The 21,209-nt window shown below is 40.2% G+C and overlaps 2 protein-coding genes across 2 annotated transcripts; one reads left to right on the top strand and one right to left on the bottom strand.

Moving 5' to 3' along the window:
* Positions 1–9,965: 9,965 nt before the first annotated feature.
* Positions 9,966–13,309, top strand: LOC136951008 (ras-related protein Rab-5B-like). Its single transcript, XM_067245575.1, has 6 exons — positions 9,966–10,544; positions 10,940–11,288; positions 11,481–11,632; positions 11,841–11,963; positions 12,118–12,211; positions 12,571–13,309. The coding sequence occupies exons 2-6, from the start codon at positions 11,078–11,080 to the stop codon at positions 12,705–12,707; spliced, it is 717 nt and encodes a 238-aa protein (XP_067101676.1). The 5' UTR covers positions 9,966–10,544; positions 10,940–11,077; the 3' UTR covers positions 12,708–13,309.
* A 984-nt stretch (positions 13,310–14,293) lies between these two features.
* On the bottom strand, positions 14,294–19,554 carry si:ch1073-456m8.1 (leucine-rich repeat flightless-interacting protein 1). The gene is made up of 6 exons (XM_067245553.1): positions 19,359–19,554; positions 18,425–18,496; positions 18,255–18,293; positions 17,767–17,928; positions 17,337–17,420; positions 14,294–16,430 (listed from the first exon to the last, which is right to left on the bottom strand). Exons 1-6 carry the CDS (start codon positions 19,455–19,457, stop codon positions 15,708–15,710), a joined length of 1,179 nt encoding a protein of 392 aa, XP_067101654.1. The 5' UTR covers positions 19,458–19,554; the 3' UTR covers positions 14,294–15,707.
* Positions 19,555–21,209: the final 1,655 nt, after the last annotated feature.

Here is a 21,209-nt window from a genome sequence, read left to right as displayed (position 1 = left end):
GATTGTTACCATTTGGCATTTCAATAAATCAATGATTTCATGAGAATTTCTGCCACACTCCCAAGGCTACCATGAGGTGCCATATGGCTTCTTTACTGTCACCCACATTAAATGAGGGCATCCATTCTACATTAGCATGACACTTTTTATCTATATGCACATAGACTGGTGGGTAATGTACATGAGGGCAAAAGCAGAACTGATTCTGGGAGGGAGAGACAAAAAAAGGAAAAAAAGAGTGAGTGAAGGTACGGGACAAGAAATAGAGGGAGAGGATGAGGCTCCTTGACAATGGAACAGACAGCTGGGCACATGTGCATGACAGACTTTGGGACTCTGCATTAAGTGCGATCCGATGCTTTCATCTGCAACCCACAACTCACATGCAACCACATGCTGACCCCACCGTTTTCAGAAAGACACATCTTCCCCTTTTATTTGACACAAATATGTGGTGACTTGCATAAAGTATGTGTAAGGTTCTGTATCTGGTCAGTTTCAGACCACTGTTATCTGAGGTAATCTCAGTAAGGTATGTAGCAACATGTGGACAAAGAGAGAATTTGTCCCCCAAATAAGAGACAAGCCAAGAAAACTCCCCATACTGCCCTGCTCTCCAACCCCACCCTTCCTTCCACCCCTAAGGGCACCACACACACCTATACAAACATTCCCCTAGTTTATTCACTGTTGACCAGGGAGATGGAGGGAGGAAGGGGGTGGGGAGAAGGAGATACAGCACTCTCCTTTCCCATCTGCAAGTAATAATCTATACAATGTGAATGCTTGTGGGCTAGATTAACAATCCTGTTGTTTTAAAATCACAGTAACCCTTTCTGCAGGGAGACGTGGGTATTAACCGTGGGGCAGGAAGAGAAACCGGGGGCTGATAATCTTCTTATGTGAATGCTTTGGCCTTGATTAACAGACTATGGCTCTGACAGATGACCCATTTTTCATTCAGACATACACACATCCAGATTTTCACTGCAGGCCACATATGTATTCATTCATTTACAATTTCCTGATGAAAATGAAAACGATTGAGAGGTTTCCCTAGTTTGTGCTGTTTAACTTGGTATGCATGTTCATGGTAGTGTACTATGTCCGCCAATTTGTGTGTGTGTCTGAGTGAGTGAGTGTGTGTCTGTATGTGTTTCCCTGCGTAGCTACACTCATCATGTACACAGCATCTACCCCAAAACCTCTACTTTTATGAAAACCCAGTTCAAACATGCTTAAATTAAAAGGGTGAGTAGAGGAAGATAGAGATGAAACGATCAAAAAGGGAAAAGGGACTATGCTTAAAGTTGTTTGTGCGTACATATTTCATGCATCAAGACAACCTACTTGAATCCAAAGTTCTTGCAGGACCAAAATTTTTTTTATTAAAATTGAACACTGAGAAAACAGTCCAACCATTCAGGCATCTCACTGTTGTCACAGCCTTTAAAGTCACCCACCATGATCTATACGACACTCTGAAATACTGTAGGTCAAGTCATTGAGGTTTTGTGAAGTTTGTACAGAAAAGAGCCAAAAATTAGATTATGTATCCATTCTTCTTCACAAAAACCTGTAAAAGTACCCCTTAATGTCTTATGCAACCTAGATATTTAGCAACGTCAAAGTAATTTTTTCATTGCAAAATGGTTAACAATATAAACATGTCTCGTCAGTATAAAAACAGCAACTGAAATTTGGGATTGAAGCATACTAAAATACACTCTAGAAAATAACACTCCCTGTAATATTGTCTGCTTTGCACTTCATACACTTTAAAATTGCCCACCATCCTCAACTTAGCCCCAACTTCTTGCAAGGATGGTGGCTACAGCCCGTCAGAAAGGGACACCCATCACACCAACCAAATTGATCAGTGCACAGTGCCCACCCCCTGTCCCCATTACAGCTCCATTACTATGCACATATATTTTACACACGTTTCAATATCACCCAGAATCCTCAGCCAATCCATAGCCTCCTGGGTACAGCTTTGCATAATTTGGGGATCTCTCTCTCTCTCTCTAAATCTATTTTTCCCCTTGCAGCATGGAGGAGGCAAACATTATCAACATGCACAAAGAGGCAAAGCTTTCCATATTATCCCTGTGTCCCCTTTTATCTGTGCCTATCTAGAAGCATTCTCTACTCCTCACCTGCAAATTTGCAATGATATCTTAGTTTATGTGGAATAGCTGCAATGATAACCAATGAATTTCAACACATTCAATTTCAAAGATCATTCAAGGTCAAAGAAAAATGTCATGTTGTGTCCTGACAGTTGTTTTCATTATAATTTTCCTCAAAAGAGTGTACGTACTATTTCTACGTTACCATCTTCATGTCTGGAGGACCATAACCTATTTAAGGGTTGTCAGAAAAAAAGGTCCCTCAAAAAACTCAACGTAAATTACCAAAGGATTTCCATGACTTAATTCAAAAGTAAAACAAAAATATCATATGACATGTTAAACTGTGGCTGCCTCTACACTGAATAAATACAGTGGCTTCCACATATCAACAGTAAACTGCATCTATAAATAACTCCAGTTTGTGTTGTACATGGTCTTATGTAACAACACAGAAACTACAGGGTGAGAAAGAAATATGATGAAAAGTAGAACAGGGCAGAGCACACAGACTTTTAAATATACATTAAGCCTGATGTGTATGGTGGTGATGGCCTGTGATGGAGCTAGGCTGAGACACAGCTTTCGCCCAGAACTCTGACCCGATTGATACTGCAGCTCTCCACACACTCTGCATATGTGCATATTAGAAAGACAACAGCAGTTATATTTAGCTCAACAGTCACACAAAATCCAGCATAGTCCTTTTCAACACAGTCCAAAATTCTGAATTGTCCTATTGAATGTGCAGAGCAGATGGCTCACTGGATAAGAGTGCATGCATTCCATATTGGCGAAAGCCTTACTGCTGTGGCCTGGGCTCGAATCTGGCCCAGGTCCTTTTCTGCATGTCACCCCCCCCTCTCTCTCCTGCATTTACTCCCTCTCTTTACCTTCTATACTGTCACTATGAAAATAACAAAGACAGAAATGCCCCTCTCCCCACCCACCAAAAAAGAATGTGCATAGCATATGTGTCTGTATTTTGTCCTATGAAAACCGTTATATATTGTTGGATTTCAAGTTAATTTTAGGTTGAAGGAATTTAACAAATCCAAACACAAATTTACGATTCCATTTTACTGTAGCACTATCCAACCACTACATCCACCCCTGGAATCTATTCTATAATGAGACACTGAGAGGCAGTGTTTCAGTGTACAGGGTGCCAACTTGACTGAAGTGTAATATACTTGAATTTTCAACAAGCTCATTCGGTGGAATACCCCTTGTTTGAATAAAGATGCCTACTCAGTCTAGTCAAGCTATTATATGGCTATTCGCATGTTCATTCCACATGAGCAGGATCCTGTTCAAAAACTATAATATACTGTATCTTCATTGTTGCGTGCCTCCACATCAAATACTTGTCTCTGTAAACCTAAACAACCAAATCTATCTGTTCTTTCCCAGCCAGGGCTGAGCAGCAGGGCTGATGTTGGTCCAGGGCAGATCCCTTAAGCGGGATTTGGAATTTCAGTATGATTAGAAAAGAGTGACAGCCAAGAGAGAGCAGCAGAAAACACCAAACCAATCCCACTCTGTAGACCAGCTGGATGAGAGTACATAAATGTACTACAGAGGAGAAGACAGCAGAAGCGAGTAGTCAGAATAGGTCTGTGTCAGAGTACTCATTTCATTATGTGATGGGGTGAACAGACAAATACAGAATATTGATCTGCAAATATCATCTGTGATTCAGTGCTAAGGTCACAGCAAAGGTGCCAAATAATGAATGTGTCAAAAGGTTCAATGGCTCAAGAGACGAATCATACTTTCAGTTGAAAGGGAATTTATGTTTATGATTATGAATTAACCAAAGAAAAATAACAAAGACGATAAAATCATCCTGACCTACTCAAGGGAACGGTTTGGAGGGGGGGGCGACCCCCTCTTATTATAATTCCAATAAAGAAGTACTTATCTATACCTTGCCGACTCTATACCATAGAAATACAAATTAAAAAGGACACTTAGTTGGGTTGAAGCTATTAGCAGAATATAATGAATGTGCTCTTTTAATGCACTCTAAGATGGTTCACTGTGCAGTGAGAGTATCCCTGTAAAAGAAAGTGCAAGCAATTAGTTTGGATCTGTTCATTTCTAAGACAAATTGCACAGGACCGGACCATTGCAGGAGATGAGGGGCACTCTACCTCTCTCCCCAGCGTTTTCCCATTCAAGCCAATCAAAGATCCAGCTATGACAACTACACTTACATCAGTAACGGAAAACTAAATCAAAGGAGGTCTCATAATATTTCTGCTTAATTTCGGTGCATTCCCTCTTTAAACATAGGTGAGGCAACCAGCCATTGGTTGATGATTAGCAACGCAGCAATCTGAGTAGGTGTCTCTTAGGGTAATAGGATGGTAATGATGTGGGGCAGTATGTCAGAGCACTATCCTGGTAAACCTGGGTAGATACTAACCTAATCTAAACTAATCTAACCTAATAACCTAATCATACATATCACAATCTTGATTTTCTAACAATAAAGTTTTACATAACAGCCAAAGCTAAAACATATTTAGTCTGTGGATGCCACTTTTCTTCCTGGATTGAGAGGACAAGTAAACACCCATACAGAGGGAAGTACAGCTGGGTAGACAGACAAACAATAAAGATTACACATACACTAAGAGGCAGACCTATCGTGTTAGGGATTCAGACCACTGCCTCTATCTGTGTAGTTCAAGTCTATTTAAAGGGGTCTCTCTCATTGACCATACATCATAGACCTGACCTGAGTGTACGTGACGTACTGTTAATCTAACAAGAGGTACAGGATATATCACCCTGATGGATATAACAGTGATAGGGTATGAGTGACGGCTGGCCTAACATGGTCACATTTGAGGAAGTTTAAAGTATTCAACATTGAAGTATTGGATTCCGATTGAATCCTCAATCCAGGTTTTTTGCCTTGCGACTAACATCCACCAAGATACACCTTTGTCTGAAACTGCAATACTCTTAATAAAGGACAATGTTTGTATTCAATTTTGAACTTGTGTGGTTATCTCTTACAGCTGACAGCACTGCATCCGAAAACAGCGGTGTCTAGTTTCACATACTGTACAAGGGAACAGACATTGGTTTGACTGGAGGTCGACTTTCAGTGTTGTTCAACACTTGTGTTATGACATCCAAATACAACATATTTTCTTTCTAGTCTGGATGCTTGAGTAGTCATATCCACCTGCCATTTCTTCGATATGTAACTAATGGAAAAATTACCAATTTGTTATATCCCTGTTAAACACTGTTAGGCTCCATGACAATGTTAGACACATCAAATTATTACGCCATTTATCAAGTTTAGAGGTGAATACACAGCAACTGACTGAATAATGCAGCACTATTTTGCTGAGTAGTTTGAGACCATAGGCTGACAACATCTTGTATTTTAATTCCCAGTCTAACTCCATTTGAAATAAGTCACACAACAACTTGTATAGGAAGCATAACTCATTGCTGTTTTGGGACCATTTCTAAAGGATTAGGGAGTTTTGGTGTCAGATTAACTTGACTCAAGATATAATTCAGATCACAAATAGGCAGAGGATTTAAGTCATCCTAAAATAGTTTTTTAAATGGTGATATGATGTCATAAACATTTGGAATTAGTAGCCCACCAAGGCCCAGTAGACTAGACCTAGGCCCAGGTAAATATTTGAATTTGCTCGCAGGTGAAGAATTTTCCCAGAATATTGTAACAATTTACTTGAGATTTACTGTAGCCTACTAAACTAGCTTTCCAAACCAAACAACTAGTCTGAAAAATAATGGGTAATGGTTTCAAGATGTGTGCATGATTGACTCGCGAGACTGATGACAATGTATGTTCTATCATAGTCCTCTCTGCAAGATAAACCAACACTTCGCCAAGTTAAGTTATAATGATAAATATTAACCTGATAACTACATAATAAGTCTGTCTATGAAGAGACTATTTTACGGGTAGTTTTTAGTATTTCATACAGCCTATAGCCTACTCGGAAAATAAGTCAATGCGTCTTGCAAAGGCCTGATTTGCTTTTGTGTTGACGATTGTTGTTATTGAAACGTGATGGGTGATGCTCAGATCACAGCTAAACGGTAACAATTATTTTCATCCTCATTTCAAAGCATTGGAGTAGCCTACAATGAATCGTGTTCGCTGAGTAAGGTACTGGTTTAAATCAATGCAGCGACATGGACGTCACATAGCCTAATAACAGTTTAAAGAATCATTGTACTGTTTTCACAGCTGCCTAAACAGGCACCTCTAATGCCCATAATCAATTACTATTAGTAATCAAATCTAGTTATTAGATTTATCATACAAAAATGCCAATAATATACAACACACGTCCCATTCGCAAATTGATTAGACTGCAAATGCACGGTGATGAAAATAACATTCACTTACCTAAACTAGAAACGGTGTCTTGGGAAGGCAAACAACACGCAGTATGAACGCAAAATGTCTCAGCGATACATGATCGACCACCGGTGTACGGTATTGTTCAAAAAGCTTGCATTCCTTCTTTCCTCGGACAGGGAAATCTGGAAAAAAATAACCTCGCCGATGTCTTTCCGCATTTGGAAGCGGTCGTTAGGAAATGTGATGTCATGGCTCTAAAATTGCTCTCGCCTTCCTCGCTCTCATTGGGGAAGCCAAAATCTGTGTGGTCCTTCAAAACTTGCGATTCACTACAACACTTTAAGGAAGTCAAGCAAATCCATCCAAGGCTAGAACCGTGTAACACTAAAAAGGTTTATTATAAATGTGTGGTTATTTTGGTAGCATGTTTTATTTACGTAGGCTAATTGCAATTGGCAAAAGACATAGGCTAGGCTACATAGGCTAATTCAATTTTGAGAAGTGGTCATTGTAGGCCATAATGGCACAACTGACGTTACCAACTATAGTTGGTATTATAATAGCCTACATGGACTAAATGTGTAATGTAAATTTACACCTAGGCCTACCTCGCTCTCCTCACTTAGGAGTGATAGGCTGGAAGCGGTGCCAGGGATGGGACGCATTGACAATAACAGTCCCACTTAGGCCAAACTCCAATCTTGCATCTTTTAATCTTGTGCCAACATAAATCATTCATCAGCGGAAGTGTAATCAACCCCAGACAAATCGGAACGAGTAAACCACTGATAACCAACTCACTTTCACAATTAGTGGGTGGCACAGTGCTTTTGACTGCAGACCAAGAGGTATTAGGTTCAATTTACCTTTAAACCGACGCTGTGGATGAAAGCGTCTAATAAATTAACACTGCTATTATGATTTTGACTTGGGGCCTATGCTTTTGTGGTCAAACATTTGTAATAAGAAGGCGCCCTCCTGTGATGAAAAATGGAACAGGATGCACAGCAAAGCTAAAAGTGGGCATAGTGGAAATGAGGTATAGCCTACTACTTCATAGGCTAGAAAATTATGTATATTATACCGTTTCAACAAGTCTCCGGCCACAGACACACATCATTCAGAAACTCTGCTTTCCGTAAACAGGACACAGACACTATAGCCTATTCCTGCTTCCCTTCACAGTGGGTCGACACGTATGTCTGTCTGTGGTCTATAAATAAGTGACCAAAGGGGAAGTGAGAGCATTGTGCTACTACACTGAGATCTACTAACATGATATCAACATGAATTAAGTTACCAGGTCAGCATGTCAAATGGGCAAATAGCATGAAAATGTCTGTGAAGAGAGTCTTTGCATAACTGCAAGATAAGCATATATCATCCCCCCCCCCCCTTCCAAAAAAGGAGTACACGTACTACTTAGCGTGAAGTACACTATTCCGGCCTTAAATATCCTGTAAAGTAAATTTTATGTTTTGCTTCTAAGTACATTATATACGTGTGAAATGAGTTCCTGAAAATATGTGCGAAACGCTAAAACTTTGTCGCACTGAAATGTGGAGTTAGACCGAAGAACAGTTTCTCTTCCGTTTTCAGATCAGGTTTTAATGGGCGGAGCCAAAAACTACCTATCTACGTCATTTCGACCTATCTACATCAGATCACTGAATTGCTCTTCCTGCTGTACTATTATTGTAGCTTAAATCAGCTAGCTAGCTAGCTTCAGGATGTCTCCCACCACCCGCAAAGGTATCTTCCCTGATGCAAGAACTCCAGCTGTGCTGCAACGCCATTTAAGTTTCCCTATTGGTAATGAAAGGAAAAATAGGTGGATAGATTTTGTGAAGAGCCACACTCATGGAAAGCTTCGGATAAACTTCAACAGCCGCCTCTGCAGTGACCATTTCACGGCGGACAGTTTTAACATGGACCAGAAACAGACTGGGTTCACCAACACACGGCTTCTCTTGCAGCGCGGAGCCGTACCGAGGAACCCCCCCCCCCCCGGCCGTTCATCCTCCGGTCGCACCTGGACCATCCACTGCCGCCAGCAGTTCATCACTCAGTTCTGTGTGCTTGTTATAATTATACTAGATAACTTTTCCAGAGGTATCTCTCCTATGAGTTAATGCAAACCGCTAACTTGATATTAGGCTACTCGGTGTAGAATGATGGTATTTTGGTGAAATGGTAGCTAATGTGCTAGAAGTAGTTGGAGAGCTCACTGTCTGAAGTCACTGGTGTCATTTTTTACTCCTGTGTTACAGCTCAGGGGAACATTTTATTTATATGCATCTGTATGTTTCAGTCATTGAACAAATCAATTCAAATTCTATACTGTTTTGTTCGGCTTGACGTAGCGTCCATTATCTGGGTCGTAGGTAGCTTACTTGAGAGAGGTGGCGCCTTCCAGCGAGGGGGCCGAGCTTCAGCTCCTTCAGGCGACACGCCCCCCCAGTCTCGAACAGAGAAGACTGATGATTTTCTTACGATTTCAAAGCCTAATTTAACATACTTGTCTGTGTTTTTTTTCCATTCGAATTTCGATGGGTAGTTAATAACACATTATTCTGTGGTGTGGTGAACTTGAAACTCGTTTTTAATTCCACCTTACAGGATCTTTAAATTGCCAACGTGTAGCCTACAACTACTGAATGGCTGCCACACGTAAGCCTATCCTGACTTTGTTTGGTGCATACTAGGCGTACTTTTTGCACGTCTACCTGGCCCTTAAAGTCTGGGAAAAGAAAATCCAGAGATTTGTTTATAAACACATTATAAATGTTAGAAATATAACTGCTGCTTAAACACCTTACAAAAACTGTGAACTATGTAGTAGTGTAACGGTGTGACAACCGTGAAACTCACTCCTCAGGTTTGTAGCAGGCAACTCGCATCAAGTAGAGCTAGCTTTTCTTTGGCGTAGTTGGTAGTGGTCGCGCTTGGCAAGTCAGAGGTCGAGTGTTCGGGCCCAGCGAGTGGCGGACGGTACCTAGTTGTGACAAAGCGTGGCTACGGTCACAGTAGCCTACTGAATTGTGGAGACCGTTTTTCACCATTTAGGCCTAAATGTTTAGGATTTTCTGGGTGGGCTGAAATCATGCGTCATAGGAACTAGGCTACCTAAAATGACACAAACCATCTTTGGAAAAACAAGTGTTTGACATGCACTTGAATTTTTTTGTTTGGCTCATGTCCCATCCGCTTACATGGAGGGGGCGGGACTTACGACCCATACAGCAGCCAACCACCAGGGGGCGATGGAGATGTTTTGGATTCACTTTTGAGGAGCTGTCATGCAGTCAATTCTTTTTACAGTCTATAGGCTACTTAGCCGCTGGAGCCACGGATATCGCGAGAAATAACCGCGTTGAGCTTCAGTCATGAATAATAGATCCGCCAACGTGTTATTACATGTAGTTGGGTAGGCTGTAAATAGGCAAGATTACACTCCACAATCATACAAGACATTTTGGGACCGCTGCTTAAAATTAACTGGGTTGCTGGGTTAAACTGCTGTTTGTATTAACTGGGTTGTAGACTAACCATGTAGCATACATTGCTTTAGGTATACTTTTGAAATAAGTACATTGGTACAACATGGAATGCATACAATGAAGCATTAATTTGTTTAGAACTATGTTACGTAATACAGTATTGAGTTTACAAATTGCAGCGGTAGCCGAACGGCTTCTTTGCAAAAAATATGTTGGACTTCGGATCAACTAGTCATCAAAGTAACTTGAGAAGAAGGGGGGAACTTTCACCATTGTATGCCGTTATAATTGGATAAAAAGTCTGTCAATCCTTGAGTGTCCGCTTAAAAAACGCATATTTTAGACCAACAAAACAAATGCCCAGCGCCTTTAAGTACGGGGTTCTCCTATTTTATGGTTAACATATGTCTATAAAGCCTTTTCTTTGTCGGTCACTTTGCACGACCATTACGGGGCGTATTTTACAAACATTTTGACGTCTTGTGGCGAGAACCATGAAGTATTGAAGAACGGACGGGCGTGGAGTCAGAATTAAGTACGACGGTACGTCTCCGTCTTGTCTCCAGTTGGACATGATGTATCTTTTTCATCATTAATATTATCACAACTTCGAACAGTCAACTATGAAAGGTCAAACTAGATGAGGGGTTATTAGGCTACAGTTATTCTACATTGGTCATCCTAAAACAGCAAGGAAAGTCCTTTTATGGACACTGGATGATGATGAGCACATTAAAGGTCTAGGAATGCATACATTGTTTCATATTCTAAGCAGAAATACCAGGGTGTTTAAACAAGAATTGACAGTAAAGCAAAGAGATAGAGATAGATTTATATTAATATGAGTTTTCACAGCTGATTGTGTGACAGGTTGCCACTATGTTAAAAGGTCTAGTTTCTGGCATACATCTGTTGTTTTTTGTCTTTTTGTCTTGTAGATTTCTATTTCTCATCTGGCAGACGGGTCCCATTGTCCTTAAGTGGGGGTCCCCCCCTCCCTTATCATCCTCTCCCCAGCTGTCACCCCCCCCCCACACACACACACACACACACACACACATCAATTTTACCCTTGCATGCCTTGCAACCCAACAACCCCCAAACCTCCTAATACACATCGAGCCCCAATGGCAGATCCATCAATACCATCGCAACCTGGTGGCCAGACCAGTAAGATTATCCAGTTTAAACTGGTGCTACTTGGGGACTCTGCTGTGGGAAAGTCCAGTCTGCTGGTACGGTTTGTCAAAGATCAGTTTCAGGACTTCCAGGAGAGCACAATTGGAGGTACAGAACCACATGCTTAGTTGTGTGCACTTTTCCTCTGAGATTTAGGGAGAAGGTGCGATACCCTTTCTATCTGTCCATGATCGGGTTTACTTTAGCCACTTTATACTCTTCCCACTGTCTTGCAAATTTGGGCATAAATTGAGCCTACATCCTCTTGCCATCCCATGTTCTCTCTCCCCCTTGTCTCAGCTGCCTTTGTGACCCAGATGGTGAGTGTGGATGGTGTCATGGTCAAGTTTGAGATCTGGGACACAGCAGGTCAGGAGCGCTACCACAGCCTGGCACCCATGTACTACAGGGCTGCCCATGCAGCCATAGTTGTCTATGACATCACCAACACAGTATGGAAAACAATTTCATATTTGCATCTAGCATTAACTCCACACACTCTTAACTTTGCATGCACGGACCCATTATTTCTTAGCAGCAGTTCTAGACAGACTGCCTCATCTTGCAGCAGACTGTCCAGCTGTTTAAGCCTACGGTGTTAACCTTGTTGCTACCGCTACCCTTCATCCTCTCATTTAAATATGTTCTTGCTCTGTATAGGAGACATTTGACAGAGCAAAAAGGTGGGTGACTGAACTCCAAGACCAAGCTAGCCCAAGCATAGTGATTGCCTTAGCTGGCAACAAGGCAGACAAATCTGCCAACAGAGCTGTGGAATACGAGGTGAGTACTCAAATATTCACAAAAACTGGTGGAATATATCTAAAAGTAAATACTTCTAACATACTGTGCTAATGAGTTTGTCATTGACACAGAAAATACAGATCTTTGGTTTTGTGGAATTGATTTCATACTAGCACTAATAATGCTCCTGCAGGAGGCTCAGGTCTATGCTGCAGATAACAAACTAGTCTTTATGGAAACTTCTGCTAAGACTGCCATGAACATCAGTAATCTATTCCTGGCCATAGGTGAGCAATACATCATCACACAATCATATTACTCTCTAAACTTTGATCTCTATCTTTCTCTATTGGAAACAGACCAGACCAACTAATAGCTCTATTTTTCACAGACATAAACAACAATATATACTTAGACAGCATATCTATTCCACAACCAGCATGGTCTTTCTGGACAGGGTGCCCAGACAGCACCAACATGTAATGCCATTATATATACACCAGAGGGTAGTAATAATCTAATGTTGGAACAGTATGTGGTCTAAGAATTAGCACGTCTTAGGTAGCTCTAAGAAACATCATTAAGCATAACTAAAATTCATGCCTCAGAAAATATGTTGATCATATCACGATTTATTGTCTTCTAGCCAAGACACTGCCAAAGAATGATCTGACGGGTGGCATAGGGGCTGGTGCTGGTTGTCGGAGACCAAGAGGACAAGGAGATGGAGTCAACCTCAGCCAGTCGACTCAGACCAGCAAGGCCAAGTGCTGTGGAAACTAAGACATAGAGTAGACAAGGACTAGACCAAGCACTGCAAAATAAGCCATTTCTTAGGAGCAGGTGGGAACATGACAGGTGTGAAAGGTTTTGAGAATTAGAAAAAAATGATTTACAATAGGGGTATCTTAAGTTCCTCAAAAAGAAAGGGAAATTGCTATGATAAAGTCATTTAAAAAAAATAGATAAGCCTATCCAATCACACAGCATTCCAACAGGAAGAGGTACAAAGGAATTAAAAGACATAAGGCTAAATGTGTGTTGGCATTAGATTGTCCATTTTCCTCTCAGGTGATTTTACATAAATATAGTTTCTGGCGACTGTGTCATCGGTGTGGAAGTTTCTGACAAGGACAATTCCAGGAGGGGCAATGGTGCCGAATAAAAAGTATAATATCAATACATTTATACCCAAAAATTTTTTTTACATTTTACATTTAGTCATTTAGCAGACGCTCTTATCCAGAGCGACTTACAGTAAGTACAGGGACATTCTCCCGGAGGCAAGTAGGGTGAAGTGCCTTGCCCAAGGACACAACGCCATGTGGCACAGCCTGGAATCGAACCAGCAACCTTTGGATTACTAACCCAATTCCCTAACCACTCAGCCACCTGACTCCCTATAATAAATAATATAATAACCTGTAACTCCCTATAATAAATAATATAATAACCTGACTCCATTATAATAAATCGCTACATTGTTTAGTGTATAACACAATAAACCACTCAAATAAATGATACATTTGTATATTATTTTGTTTACTTGATGTTTGTACTGAATATCCCAAATCAACAACACTGACTCTTAACACATCCAAACATATGACTGTATAAAATATTTATTCTTTAAAAGAATAGAATCAATTCTAAAAATACATTTTACTATTTGGTGTAAATATGCATCTCTGCATTCTTGCTTCATTTTAAAGAACTGTACAGTATTATGTGAAACTAATTTGCCACTTTACAGCATGACATTTCAACCAATCTGATCCAAGTACAAGCTAAAGCTAACTGCATGACTTTTTTTTGCATTTTAAAGCATGCAGCAAAATAGTTTTTAATAAAGATTTATATCTAGATAAAACCATGACATTATGAGCATTTATACATGATATTATGTCATAGTTCATCAATTTAACAATAAATAGCACTGTGTGTTTAAAAACCACACTAGTACTATACATTTCTTGTTCCCAAAACAGCAGGCAGGCAACACAGATGATAAACAAATGCAAAACATTCATAAAACCCAATTATCAAAGTTAAAAAGTATATATTTAAAGTAGCAAATTGTAACTGTAAATTAAATCCCTTTTAAAACACCCTCTTTAAGACATCGATTTTCTGGATATGAAGAAATATGAGCTGCTTCTGACTTGTACACATATACAGCATAAGCACACTAAATACAAAATTGGAATGCTTTGTAACAGGAGGATAACTCAAGTTCCTGTTAAACATGCATATGTCAAATCAAAATACAGTCACAAGTATGCATGCAGAATGTGCAAATTTGAATGTGAAACAACAGATCAATCTTAGGAATGATTAAAACAAATCTTGTGAGGAGTTTTGATTTGAAAGATTGCAGTGTTTGTGTTATGCTTCCCAAGCCCCACACCTCAGATAACTACAAAAACAGTGTAAACTGTACAGCAATGTCAGATAAAAAAAAATCATAACCATTTCCAAATTCAGTAGTTTCACTGCAATTGAGCAAACATTTGATTGCAAATTTACGAGAATGTACAGTACCAAAACTCTTAAAGGTACAATTATATGGAATGTTGTCCTTCAAATTTCTGAGTATCTGTCACACACACAAGGAAGCCAGTGTAGACTTAACCAGTTGTATCTTTCAAGTTCTCAAGATGTGCTGAGGTGTTCAAGCAAAGGCAAGTCCTTCATGAGGATAAAAATAAACATTCTTGTAAAGGCTAGTGGGATAGTGAAAACATTAGTTTTATTCCCATAGATGGTATCATTTTAACCCTTTTAGTTTTTTCCCTTACTCCCTTTTACCCTTATGTTTTCGGTTGTGTACTGTTGTGACTGCAAACTGGCCAGCAGCCAATAATAGTTCTAGGAGCACCGAAACGGCATCAAAGAAAGTATATGATACAGACCTGTGTTGTGTCCCCAACATATCTGATAACTTTGTGTATGCCTGAAGGGATTATCAGCAAGTTAGGACACAAAACAAGGAATCAACAATGTGTATATACAATAATATATATATCCATTAATGCAACTTGTCATGTCATACATGCGATAAAAGAGATTTTGAGAAGTATGTGGTTATTAGTTTAAATGAATTACAAGCCGCATGAAAGCTAAAGGCCAAAACACACCAACGTGATAGCTGGCTATAAACTGTGGACTGACAGTTTGGTATGTACACATAGACAGCTGGTACTTTCTAGCTGAATCCATATTTAGAAATGATTTAGATCAAAGGTCAGTCTTGATACAGAGTATGCTCATAGCTTGGTTGAAATTTTTTATTCATTAAACTACTTTACAAATCTTAAAACCAGTGTGGGCCCACTCAGTTTTATCCTGTGTTCAGTTTAATGCAATCCCACTATAAATTTATTTCGGCAGAAAACAGGTCTTAAAATAAGGGACAAAAATAGTGTGAAAGTACTCATATTTGCTTTGGGATGTATCAGGTACTAATTTATGAAAAGGGTTTTCATTGGAAGTTGATTTGAAGTTGAGTTAAACTGATTTGCTTAAAGTGTTTGAACACAAAACTATTTGTTTTATGTATGAAAACCTAGCTGGTTCCACTCTGTAAGGAAGCCAAAAACAAACAGTCTAAAAATAGTTAGAACCATCAAGTTGACCTCATGTTAAATTCTGTCAGACCAAGAAGAAGTTTGGTGTGTTTTGGCCAACTTTTTTTTTAAGGAGCTAGACCATGAGCTGGTAACACCAGGAATTCAGAACAAATGTGACCCTTTTACACTCAATAGGCTGTAAGCCACCAAGAACTTATGACACAATACAAGAGTCATTAGGATTTCTGGCCTCATTGGTTGGATCTCCCTCCTCCTTCTCTACAGTGGGGCAGGCATCATCAATCAGCCCTGTTCCGTTCAGGCCAGAGAACACTGGGAAGACATTCTCCAGCTCAGGTGTGTCAGCAGACGCATCCTCATAGGCGCTAATGCTGTCTGTGTCGTTGTTCCTATCAGGGGAGGTGTCCTGCTTGGCCTCTGTTTGGCTTTCTTCGGGGCTCCCGAAAACCCCTTCTTGAGAAAGCGAGCTGCCCAGTGCCAGAGACGACATCTGCCCAAAGGTCTTGTTGACCATCCTGTGGAGCTTGCTCAGGGGGCTTTGTCTATCCTCGGTACCATCCCCCACATCCTCCAAGTCCACCGATGAGCCAAGCTGAGTATCATAGAGAGGTGGGGGGTGGGAGTAACTATCCATAGACTGTTCCCCCCTCCCCTTCCTTAAGAAGGAGAGCAGTCCAGTGCTGGTCTCTGCAGACAACCCATTCCTCTGAGTGTCTAATGGTATACTTTCCAATCGATTGATTGAATGAGGCGTATCTTTGGAAAAATCTACCTCCTCGCTTGGTGCATTTCCAATGTTCTCCATTGCTTCCTTTTTCATTTGATCTTTCCCTTCATATGCCTTTTGTCTTGCCAGACCCCCCTCCTCCTCTCTGACAAACGTGTAAACCGGAACTGAAGGTATGGTATTTCTCTCCTGCAGAGCAAAAACATGACAATTATGCATTAACAACACAATGTTATGAATGATAATTGAGCACACATTAAGGAGTTTTTTTTATTTCATCCAATTAGGAAGCCAAACAAGCCTTTCTGTTGGGGTGTGACAACATACCACTATAACAGGTATAGCCTCAACAGCTTCCATGGTTTTGACTGGAATACTTGTACATACTTTAGGTATGGGCAGGTCACATAGCAAGGCCAGTTGTCACAATTTTTTTGTATTGTAACAGGAAACCAGGATCACTAGTACATCTGCCATTAAGTGATCTGTTAGTCAGGATATTCTTTGGTACAGGCCTCAAGGCCATGTTACTGGGAAACACTGGTCTGTTGACAGCCAATATCCCATGGCATTACATAACCAAGCCCCTCTGTCCAAGTAAAATGTCTAATCTCTTCCATGGTCTTCTAAAACCCATTTATTTGTAGTTTTTAGGGCAAAGGGGACGCCCTACTAATGACTGAAGACAAAATCAAAGACAGTTGAAATCAAGTGGGAGTTACATGTTACAACATACCATTAGCCAACCCTGGTTATGCTTACACACAGAATGTGCACATTTGCTATTGTTGCTAAATGCATCAAAAACACCTAAATATTTATCAAATGTGTCTTACACTTTTAAGACACATTAACAAACACACATACAGGGGGGTTGCTCCTAAACCAAAGTGATTTCCCAGCAGCAGAAACACCTCGCTCTGTCAAGCTCAGCAAAGCAAGACTGAACCGAGCTGACACTCCCCCTGACAAACTGAGTTACGTAACCAGAGATGGCATGCACTAACAAGCCATTAGTCAGTCTTCCTGCCCAAAACCAGGAAGCCTGTGCTTGTGTCTCTGTGTATGATTACATAAGCTCTGGTTTCTCATTACCTCTTTTAGTCTCTCCACCTCCTGCATCAGAGAGCTGACCATACCTTCCAACTTCTTCTTTGCCTCTCTTTCTCGCGCCAACTCCTGTTAACACAGACACGTCAGTGTCAGAAGGGCATTAGAAAAATGCAGTTAAAGAGTGTTAAAATGCCAGATCATTACCAACCTGTGCTTCAACAATTTGTGACTGGGTCATTGTTGAGACTGGCTTTGAGCACACATTGTAATCAACTCGGGCAGTGTTCTGTGATTATGTTGCTGAAAACTTATCACCTGTTAAGTCAGATGGGTTTGTTCTTTTCTGGACAAACCTGTTTACCTCACAACTACATGACCTGTAGAGGGACTTGGGCGTCTATTCGAACAGGTTTTCAGTAGATGTTAGCATGTTTAGAAGTCAGTGTTTTTTTGTGTATGCATCTGATCATACCATGCTAGCCTGGCTGGCTTCTCTCTGAGCTTCAGCCAGCATCTCTTCTACCCCTTCCAGAGCGTCCTGCAGAACATCCACCTGGAACAGCAGCGTCTCTCGCTGAACCTCCAGCCCACTCAGCTCCTGTACCACTTCCTTGTAGCTTTCCTGCAGTTCTTCCTGCACAACAAACACATAGGATTAATAAATGCTAGATTTAAATGATTTTCCTGGCCAATCTGTGTTTCAGCTGACTGACAACACTCAGGTAGGCCTGTATGAGTGAGCAGCTTTATCCGGTCACATGAAATGAACATCAGTGGTGAAGCATATTCATGTACAATCTGCAAAAGACACACAAAGTAAACCAGTTTAATCTGATCATGTGACATGCTCAGGTATATTTGTGATTAGGTTTATCTGGTTCCTGGGACAATATGTCTACAATAATGGCACATTCTATTAGGTTGGGGTGCCCTTGCCAAACACTAAGCACAGCTTATCACCATTTCAGGGAATCCTATGATCAGATCCTGCTCCGACTGCTGAAATTAAAAAGAGAGAGGCACATCACTTCACATGCAAGAGTAGAACAGATCTAATTACATGAAAGGGGATACAAGACAGCCAATGATGACGTTTACATTAGTGGCCAAACTTCTTGAGTATATGTTACCTGACTTTCACTCTGCCTCTTGAGGGTTCCCCTGGAGTCACTGCGTGTCAGGCGCCTGGTGGAATTCTCTGTCTGACAGAAAAACAAGAGCCCCTTAAGACATGTCTTAATGTTAACAAGGGCATGTTCTCTAAGACATGAATAACTGTTCTGTAAAATATTTATTTTTAATTTTGTGGTGCTCACAATCGTAGTCAGCTAGTACCCTACATGACATGTTCAACTGGTCTGGAATGTCCAAAAAATCTTAACTTCAAGCATTTCACACCCATATGACAACACATCATTTCCAGACTTAATAGACCTGCTCTGAAATTGAAGCTTTTTAAAGACTGTGACACGAGAGTTACCTTTAGATATTCAATACACCTTAACTCATAGACACCGATATAAGCATGAGCTTATTAGTCACTGCCTCATTATCTAACCATTTCCATAATGAATGATATGGTAAGCTTGGTATTGCCTAACCTTGTCTCACTGTCCCTTTCAAACACGTCTGCTGCGTAGGCTAGAACATGGCCCTTTTTAACGCATATTCGAGTAGACAGCGATTAAGCAAATAATCAATTTTCCCCTATGTTTTCTAGCTAAAGTAACAAATTGTGTACAGGCATTTGCCACTGGAAAATTGCAAGTGAGATAGAGTATTATTAAGTCGATCGATATCTGTAACGCTGTCACCGTTTCGCGTTGTGTAATCAATTTAGGCACTTCTGAAGTAACTACCTGGCAAGAGACGGGTTAAGCTAAGCTAAGCTAAAGTATTATTTATAGGCTGTAGCCTTTAAGTGCGGTACATTTAGGCTTTCGTGTAAATACGCACTATTTGATAGAGTGGATCAAATGGTCTAAAGTAAAGAAATCAAGCTAAAGAACAGTCTAGACTAGAACACGACTGTAAACAATGTCGACGTGATTTCACGACGTTTACCTCCTTGATAATGTTGCGAAGCGACTCATCCTCGCTTACACCTCGAGAAAGAGTCCTTTTCCTCGGCGAACCAGCTTTTTCAAAGGACCCGGAATGCATTTTTCTATGATAAAGCCTAAAAAATATTTAGCAATTGCCTGATAACTTCATGTAATGAGTAAAACTCGAGACGCGCCCTGTGATGTTTTGTTTAGTGTGTGTAGAGGGCGTAGGTTTGAACTGACGTTCATAGAGTAGGCGGGTGTTGGAGCGTGGGTGGAATTTGTGTCTTGTAGGCCTACAGTGCCCTCAGTAAATGAGAAGTAACGAACCAACTTAATGTATATAACATGAGAGGACACATCAGTTAAAGTTTGAAACAATGTAATGTTTACCATGCCAGATTATTTGTTCGTCGGATAAAATAGATAATGCGTAGGAATAGTTTTTACATCGTTTTTACATCGTTTTTACATAGGAATGTGTCTATATAAATGCTAATGGCAGCTTTGTATTACAACTGGTATGCATTTCAGACATAACCAGTATCTCAACATCTGAGAGGTCTCTTTTATGATAGTAGCCTACTCATGGTTTAGGTCTCTCTTCATGCTTGATGCTCTTGATATAGACCTACCATTTGCAAAAGCAGCTTGACTACGTTCCTCCAGTAGGTGACAGTAACAAGCCATTACTCAGAGCTACAGGGAAAGTCATTATCATCAGTGTTGCAATGTCTACAATTTGGTATTCACTTCAGACAATAAAAAAACGTAATTAAGAGTCTTTCAACCTTTTAAGCACAGATTTACTTTATGATAGGTAGGGGAGGAATTTCATTTGAAAGTAATTTGTAGGCACTATACTGATAAAAAAGTAGGCTTAACTGTGCCATCTAGAGGCTTAATTATATTACTTCACACTTACTAATTGTTATGTCATTTCTTTAGTAGCAAATGGCTGCATTAACTTCTGATGAACTAACACTATATTTAGTAGGCAATACAATAAATAGGCTATATAAATAAAGAGACAATAGGCAATAAATACAATGTGAGCCCTTAGACCTGGAGATAGCTAATTTATCAAATTATAGATTGATTAAACGTTTAATGAGACAGTACAAAGTTATTTATAACGTTTCCATTGTGCAAGCCTTTGTGATTATCACAAGAAAAGTCAATGGTCTGTGAAAGCCAAATAAATAAAAAAGAACATGACAAACAATATACTTGAAATTGTAAATCTACATATTTGACAGCATTAGTTCGAATAGGCCTGCCTTGTAAGTAAAAATCACACCATACAGCTGTGTTGTCAAACACCTTTAAACTAAGTGAAGATAACTTTCTTCCTTGCATTTAGCCTTTACGTTGTAGTCTACACCACACAATTTACTGAAACGTTTCTGACATTAACCAAGCCAATCAATGAGATGTTTTAATTGAAATTAAAGGGTAGCCTACACAGGTTGTGATAAATGTGCATCCCATTTAAACTGTGCTGTCATCTGTTTCCATTTAATTTGGAAATAGTATAGGAAAAGTCTTATTCCATTGACACAACGTGAAGATACTTTAAGTTGAATCCTTGTAAAAGTACCAAACTGTACAATCTACTCGGCAGTCCATAGGCGAGCTTGCTCCCTCCCTTTTGCTCCCTCTCTCCCTCTTGACTTGGTGACAGACCTAAAAGCCTTTTGTTGCAATCTTAGCCAATGGAGACGGATTACGACACCAGGGAGCGGAGATATATAAAGAGCCCTATTTGAACGTGCTTGCACATTTTAATGACACATCTGAACACTGACACTTATGGACTTAATTGTTATGAGATAAGACAACCAAAACAACAATTGCATGGGGGCGCGTT

This window comes from Osmerus mordax, chromosome 1, assembly GCF_038355195.1.
Source record: "Osmerus mordax isolate fOsmMor3 chromosome 1, fOsmMor3.pri, whole genome shotgun sequence".
Taxonomy (NCBI): Eukaryota; Metazoa; Chordata; class Actinopteri; order Osmeriformes; family Osmeridae; genus Osmerus; species Osmerus mordax.
The sequence above is the reverse complement of the archived record's forward strand: the minus strand, read 5'-3'. Positions and strand labels throughout refer to the sequence as shown.

Bases quoted from the DNA above. Each gene is read 5' to 3' on its own strand.
- si:ch1073-456m8.1 (XM_067245553.1), bottom strand. From the start codon at position 19,457: ATGCATTCCGGGTCCTTTGAAAAAGCTGGTTCGCCGAGGAAAAGGACT. The intron at 18,294-18,424 runs GTAACATATACT...TTTTAATTTCAG, and splicing joins AGAGGCAGAGTGAAAGTCAG to CAGTCGGAGCAGGATCTGAT. The intron at 17,421-17,766 runs GTATGATCAGAT...CTGTGTTAACAG, and splicing joins AAGCCAGCCAGGCTAGCATG to GAGTTGGCGCGAGAAAGAGA.
- LOC136951008 (XM_067245575.1), top strand. From the start codon at position 11,078: ATGCCTTGCAACCCAACAACCCCCAAACCTCCTAATACACATCGAGCC. The intron at 11,289-11,480 runs GTACAGAACCAC...CCCTTGTCTCAG, and splicing joins CCAGGAGAGCACAATTGGAG to CTGCCTTTGTGACCCAGATG. The intron at 11,633-11,840 runs GTATGGAAAACA...TGCTCTGTATAG, and splicing joins TCTATGACATCACCAACACA to GAGACATTTGACAGAGCAAA.